This window comes from Zea mays, chromosome 7, assembly GCF_902167145.1.
Source record: "Zea mays cultivar B73 chromosome 7, Zm-B73-REFERENCE-NAM-5.0, whole genome shotgun sequence".
NCBI lineage: Eukaryota > Viridiplantae > Streptophyta > Magnoliopsida > Poales > Poaceae > Zea > Zea mays.
Genome location: NC_050102.1, coordinates 161009540 through 161017327, shown reverse-complemented (window position 1 = coordinate 161017327; position 7788 = coordinate 161009540). Strand labels below are relative to the sequence as shown.

At 48.1% G+C, this 7788-nt stretch overlaps 1 protein-coding gene across 1 annotated transcript; it reads right to left on the bottom strand.

Moving 5' to 3' along the window:
- Nucleotides 1-2013: 2013 nt before the first annotated feature.
- On the bottom strand, nucleotides 2014-2346 carry LOC109941202 (uncharacterized; the record flags this gene model as incomplete). Its single annotated transcript, XM_020541724.2, has 1 exon — nucleotides 2014-2346. A coding segment is annotated over one exon (333 nt), but the record flags the coding sequence as incomplete, so codon positions are not given.
- Nucleotides 2347-7788: the final 5442 nt, after the last annotated feature.

The window sequence follows — 7788 nt, the reverse complement described above, 5'->3', positions numbered from 1 at the left end:
AGAGAACGGCTCTGATACCAATTGAGAGCACCTAGAGGGGGGGGGGGTGAATAGGTGATCCTGTAAAAACTTAAACTTATAGCCACAAAACTTGATTAGGCGTTAGCACAGTTTATGCCAAGTGGCTAGAGAGGAGTCAAAACACAATAACCACAAGAATCCAATCACAAAGATGACACAGTGGTTATCCCGTGGTTCGGCCAAGTACAAAACTTGCCTACTCCACGTTGTGGCGTCCCAACGGACGAGAGTTGCACTCAACTCCTCTCAAGTGATCCAATGATCAACTTGAATACCACGGTGTTCTTGCTTTTCTTTTCTCAATCCCGTTTGCGAGGAATCTCCACAACTTGGAGCCTCTCGCCCTTACAAAAGATGTTCACAGAGAATCACAGAGCAAGGGAGGGATTAGCAACTCACACACGACACAAAGATCACAGCGAATACGCACACACAAGACCCAGACTTGAGCTCAAAAGACTAGCACACTAGAACGGAGCTCAAATCACTAGAATGTCGAACAAGTGCGCGAGATTGATGTGTGAGTGATCAAGAGTGCTCAAGGAATGCTTGGTCTTCTCCTCCATGCGCCTAGGGGCCCCTTTTATAGCCCCAAGGCAGCTAGGAGCCGTTGAGAACAATTCTGGAAGGCCATCCTTGCCTTCTGTCGTCGGGCGCACCGGACAGTCCGGTGCACACCGGACAGTGTCCGGTGCCCGATTCCTTTCCTTAAAGGGCGAAGCCGACCGTTGCCGACCGTTGCAGATCTGGCGCACCGGACAGTCCGGTGCACACCGGACAGTCCGGTGCTTCCTTCCGACCGTTGGCCAGACCACGTGTCGCGCGCAGATTCCGCTGCCGACCGTTGGCTCGGCCGACCGTTGGCTCACCGGACAGTCCGGTGCACACCGGACAGTCCGGTGAATTTTAGCCGTACGCCGTCAGCAAATTCCCGAGAGCGGGCTCTTCGGCCGAGGGAGCCTGGCGCACCGGACACTGTCCGGTGCACCACCGGACACTGTCCGGTGCACCACCGGACAGTCCGGTGCCCCAGACCGAAACAGTCCCTTGGCTGTACACAGCCAAGTCTTCTCTTATCTTCTTCTATCTGTTTCTAACACTTAGACAAATATATTAGTACACAAAACCAATGTACTAAGACTTAGAAACATACCTTTGTTGTAGATTTGCACTTTGTTCATCCATGGGCATTGATTCACATTTAAGCACTTGTGTTGACACTCAATCACCAAAATACTTAGAAATGGCCCAAGGGCACATTTCCCTTTCAGCGCCCCCAGCTCCCGGTGCCCCAGTGCTCATAGCCGCCGCCACTCCAGAACCGCCAGGTACGTCGCCGGTCGCCGGCCCCCCTCCTCCCTCCTCCCTTTTACCTCCGCCCACAGCTCCCAGTGCCCATAGCCGCCGCCAGTGCCCAGTTCTGCTGACAGTGAATTAATTTGTTGACACTTGACAGTGAATTTGTTGATTTTGCCGCCAGTCCATAGCTGCCTCCGCCCACTTGACAGTGAATTTGTTGATTTTGCCGCCAGTCCATAGCCGCCACTGCTTTTGATGCAATTGATGTAGTATCGCAAGAGTAATTGATGGTCAAATGATGTTTCTAAAGACATCCCCAAATCCTAATCTGCCTTATGTATAGAAAGAAAAAGAGGGGTAAATAAGTTAAGTAGGCTCACTAGATCAAATTGTTCATCCAGCAATCGTCTCACTCTTGGCTTTGGCTCATCCTCATCCTCATCCAGCAATCGTCGACAGCCTTCTCAATTCGCCTCACTGGTGCAGTCTTGGCAGCCACCTTACACATCGTCTTCCCCTCGTCCAGTTCACCCTCGCTGGGACCAACCCGTACCCTACTTGCATCATAAGCCTACGCACAGAAAAGGATTAAAAACCTTAAGCATTCCAGTCCCAGTTGCTAAAAAAGACGGAGGCTCTGGTAGAAAAAGGAGTGACCTTGACATCGAGCGGGACAGGCTCGGGGCGGGCGGTGGAGCTGGGGACGAAGGATGAGGCGGCGACGGCGGCGGGACGGAGCTCGCGGAGGTGGGAGAGGTAGTTGTAACCGTCGTCGGGGAGGCCAAGCTCGAGGATCTCGCGGCGGACGTGTTCTGGGAGGGGGCCGGAGGCAGAGAGGAAGTTGCCATCGCCGAAGGAGGGGTCGGACAGGGATGGGTCGAAGGAGTCCTCATCGGCGAACCCGGGAACGGTGTAGTCGTTGTTGTCGACGCGGACAAAGACGCGGTCGTTGGGATCGGCAGCGCCGGCGCGCGGAAAGAGGCGGAAGGTCGCGAAGTTGCGGGCCTTGCGGCCGCCGCCGCCTACTCCGCTTCCTCCCATGTCGGCGGTGATGGTGGGCTACTGGGCTGGTGGCGGCGGAAGAGGAGGTGGATGGGTCAGGGTTTTGGGATTTGGAGATCGGCGCAGAGAGTTGGACAAGAGGGACACAAGATTTTGCTGTGGGCGTTTCTTTTATAGAAAGGGTGAAATTTTGGTGAATCTGGACTGTCTACATTGATACGAACGGCACTACCGGAATCGCAGGCTTTGCCGAGTGTTGTATTCTTTGCCGAGTGTCTTTTGTCGGGCACTCGGCAAACAAGGCTTGTGTTTCTTTTTTTGTATTAATAGACTTGTGTTTTTTTTACAGAGAAGATACTTGTCTTCCTAGCCGCTGCGGGTCTGCCTGCACCGCGTCGCGTCGCCACTGCACCGACCCGCCACAGCCCCACTAGCCTGACTCCACCGCCACCCTAGGTATAACCTCTATTTCCGCATCATGGTCGTAGATCACGTAACCCAGTTAGGCGTCTCCCGTTCGAAAGTGATACGGTGTAGATATGCAGATCTTTGCATATCTACAAATGTATCAGTTTCGAATTGTCCACGTTTTTTGGACAGCCCGCGGTTGCGTAGATGGTGTTAGTTTCCATGCAGTAGATCGGGACGGCAGACAATTCAACAACAAGGCGGAGCGGGTCAAGCAAGAGCTGTGGGTAAGTCTTCCTCGCACTATATTGTTTAATAAGTCGCATTTGTTGCATATTCTTTAAATAATGTATGGATACATCGTCTTTGTATGTAGGATTTCTTCAGGTGCGATGCTGGATACGAGGCCAGGACGGATGTGGTGTCTACGACGTGCTGTAAGAAGCTCGTCGTGGACATGCACTACGAGGCGCGCATCCAGGCCATCGTCACTTACCACGGCTCCGTCCTTGGGGAGAAGGTGAACAAGAAGGACGCCCGAACCATGTCATTAACTGCGGACCAGTACTTGCAGGTAAATACAAAACTTTATTATTGGTACTAAATATGCTTATTCTTATCTTCTGATATGCGGTGTACTTATATTTTTTTAGATGATTCCTCATTGGTGCGCCGCGCATCCTGAGTGCTGGGAGAAGATGGTGCAGAGGTGGTGCTCGGCTGAGTGGGACGAGGCGCACAACGCTGGCCGGGAACGGCGTTTGCTGATGCAAGGTCCCTCCCACCATCAAGGCAGCCGCAGCCTGGGCAAATACGCGGAAGCATGGGTACGCGCTCTTTTTTATTTAGGTATATAACTTTCGATTAGACATGATTTCTAACCATATCGTTGGTTTTCTCGCAGTCGGCGGCACATGGTGGCGCGCCTTGCTCCACGTTCTCGGCATATGCCATGGCCCACAAGGGGAAGGCGACGTCCGACGTCACCTACAACCCGGATGACGGGCCCGAGGCGTACACCAACCCCGCCATCCACAGCCGACTCAGTGAGTACACCGCAATGGCCAAGGAGGTCCATGGGCCAGATTACGATCCGAGGACCGAGGACATCGACGAAGATGTCCTCATGAGGGTCGGAGGAGGCAAGAGGCATGGGCGGTACTGGATTGCCGACGGGGCAATCGACTCGTCCTCCACTCCCACTCTCTCTCAGGTGCGAGCAAGGAGCACGAGCGCGAGCCCAGCCATACGACCTCGGCAGGACACCTCACAGCATCGTATCCAGCAACTCCAGGTTATTCCTTATCTATTCATCGTTCATTAATTTTTATATATCTTCTCTTTGCATTATCGTAACATTAGGGCGAAATATTACAGACTCAGCTAGATGATGAGAGGAGGCAACGTGAGGAGCTGGAGAAGAGGATGGCGGAGATGTTCGCGTACATGCAGAGCCTTGGCGCCGCACAGGGTCATGCTCCACCACCTCCGTTGTTCCCTGCAACTGACCCTGCTGAGTTCACTACTCCTGTGAGTATCAAAATTTTAGTACTGCATGATATATATTCATATGTTCTCACACATACAATCTATTCTCTATGCAGGGTCAATCGGCGGCGTCGAACAACCCTCATGCTTCGTCCAGCCCTTCGCCGAACCAGTCCAGATGCCCACCTCGTTGATGATCCAGACTTGGTCTTGTGAGTGTTGGTGATGTTTGGCTAGACTTGGTCTTGTGAGATACTTGGTGATGTTAGTGATGATCCAGACTTATATCTGTTTTGTGATGAACCTGACTTATATTTGTGAGACTTATATTAGTGACACTTTGTGATATATATGGTGTTGATGATAAATGTGTTCATTCTGTGATGCGATTGATATATATCTTTTGATGTGAATGATATATATCTTTTGTGATATATATAATGTGATGTGAATGATATATATCTTTTGTTTGTTTGGATGGAACAGCAAAAACAAATAAAAAAAGGGACATCCTGGTCACTTTGCCGAGTGTAACACTCGGCAAAGGTCGCTTTGCCGAGTGCTATGACCATGGCACTCGGCAAAGAAGGAAACCTGGGAACCGGTAAAGACATCTTTGCCGAGTGCTGACAATGGCACTCGGCAAAGAAGGAAACCTGGGAACCGGCAAAGATGTCTTTGCCGAGTGCCATTGCCAAGGCACTCGGCAAAGGGACTGGCAAAGGGGCCCACTGGAGAGTTCTTTGCCGAGTGCCAGTCCACCAGACACTCGGCAAATAAACCTCCTTTGCCGAGTGTCGCCGTGGCACTCGGCGAAGGATCCGTCACCGTCACTTGGCGCCGTGACGGTGACTTTTCTTTGCCGAGTGCCCGTCAAAAAGTGCTCGGCAAAGATGCTGTTGCCGATGTACAGTTCGCCGAGCGTTCTTTGCCGAGTGTTACACTCGGCAAAGCCTTTGCCGAGTGTAAAATAGCCTTTGCCGTGTGTCTCAGACACACGGCAAAGAAGCTGATTCCGGTAGTGAGCAACGGTAATATATAAGCGTCAAAACAATTAATGTCAAGTCTTGTGAAATAATGCTATACACACACCAAAGTGCTAATCATCATGCAAGATGTGATGCGTGGACTAAAACGTCCAACCGAACCGGCCCAACTAATTAATCGTGCCAGCCTCTCGTGATTAACGGGATTCATACAAGGGAAATCAAATCAGATAAGGTCTGATTTGTTTGTGTCGGATTTTGTGGGTTGGAACGATTCCGAGCCGGATTGCTTCTATAATTTATATAAACTTTAATTAGCCGGAATAATTCCGGGTGCAATCCGATGTAAACGAACAGGGCCTAAGGGAATCACCCGCACTAGCCGTGCGCGATTAACATATGACTGATCTGTTTGACACACCCGCAACGAGCAACACCAAGTATTCACCCTAAAATTTTAACATAATCTAAAGTAACAACCTAAAATTTTATACAAATTGCAGATTCTATCATTATGATAGATAACCTAAGTAACCTCTAAAACTTGTATCTACTCCATTACAACTTCTGCTGTTGATTAAAAAATAAATCCAAATATCCCCTCAAATATCATAGAAGTTTCCAATGTATTTAAATAACTATAAAAAAACAACATGAAATGAAAAAAAAAACATGTATAGTAAAAACACATGAAATGCCATACGTACAGGAAGGAGAAAAACTGCCGATATGGACGGGCAAAACATACAAAGTACTTCGTATTAAGTTCGTTGCAATATGATAGAATAATTTCTAGAGTATCTATCAATGTGTTGTATTATAAAAATGAAAAAATTACGAGCGCAGAGACGAGTGACCACTTGCATTGCCGCCACGTGGTACCGGAAACGTACAGAAGGAGACATTACTCCATGCACCATGCTGTTGAAGGACCAGGTGCTTGCTATATTCCACCGACGCATGCATGGCCGACCCATACCGTAGCCCACGAGAGGGAGCTGTCACTGTGGGACCCAATCAAGGAATGTCGAACGTACAGCAGGTATAGCTAGGATATGATTTTATACAATTAATAGGACCGCCTCTCTCTGGATCTCTCGTATTCATCCACGGCGGACATGCATGGGATATAATGGCGTGCATGTAGATGAAGAACAGATGGATCTTCCTCGCAACCACCCGGCCTGCACACAAATCCTAGAAAACATTCTATCATCAAACCAACATTCTATCATCAAACTATCTTTGTTTATAGTCTGATCACTCTCTCTCTCTCTCGATTAATGTTCCAATAATCCAACTCGATCGATACATATGAAAACAATCCCATCTCTAGCTCCCTGGCCTGGCATGGCAGGGGTATATATATATATAGAGAGAGAAAGATTAGATTAGAGCTTGGGAAGTGTGCACATATATATAAATATTCTTATGCGCTGTGAGAAGCAAAGCAATATACTAGAAAGCAGCGCGCAACTGCTCGACAGCCAAAATACTGCAGGCCAGGTACGCAGCAGACACATGCATGGTGGTGAGAGGCCTAGCTGCTAACGCGTGACATTTGTTTACTGCAGCAGGGATAGATGCGTGTTGTGCGGATCAGATTGTTTGTTTAGCTAGCCGCCGCTGCGTGCAAATTGGCTGCACGGGTTCCCAGGGGAATGTCGGTCACTTGTGCTTTGTTTTCTTGCTGTTCGTTTCGTGGTGGGCCAGGCCATGGGGCGAATGTCCGTTTCCTCCCGCCCATTTATTTTTCTAGTCTTTCGGTGCAATGTGTTTTTTGTTATTTATGTTGGGAAGAACCATCCGTCGCAATCAGTTTCCGGGGCCAAGCAAGGAAGAAATCACCTGATCGAGATTGGCTGCTGATTTTGAAAGCTCTAAAATATTTTGGTCACCAGCTTCCATGTCCTGCCTTTATTTGCTTTGCATTAATTGGACCAATCCTAGCTGGAGCACATTTGTATTAAATAAATCTTCGTCTTGCTGGACTAATTAATAAGTGGAGTAATTATATTCAGTACTACACATGATTTCGTTCTAGCTTTATACAATCATTACTATATATATATATATATATGTGTGTGTGTGTGTGTGTGTGTGTACATGACGATGTTTTCTCTTGGTTTATGAGAAAAACACTACTCTATCTGTTCTAAATCATAAATCCAAACTAACTTCTAATTGAGAATGGAGAAAGCAGTACCCTTAGGAAAATGTTTTGTTATTATGTCTTCTGCTATTCCAACTTAATTATAGGTTCTTTTATACTAAACGATCCGTTAAAATGAGGTCATAATTCATGTGACTACAATCAATGCATTCCGTGGGTAAGTAGTAGTCATGAGTTTGAATGCATATCATGTGACTACAATCAGGTCTAACTGTAGGGGTATATGCACATCAAATTAGCACGGGCTGGCTTTACATGTCATGCCAACAATAATCAAATGATTTTCGTTTTCCATCAGACAGACGACCGTCATTACAGATTACAATAGCATTGGGTTGGGTCACACAAACATTCCTAATGAGTTGTTTAGTTGCAATGCAACAACTGCACACGCTGCTAGGATGGACGACA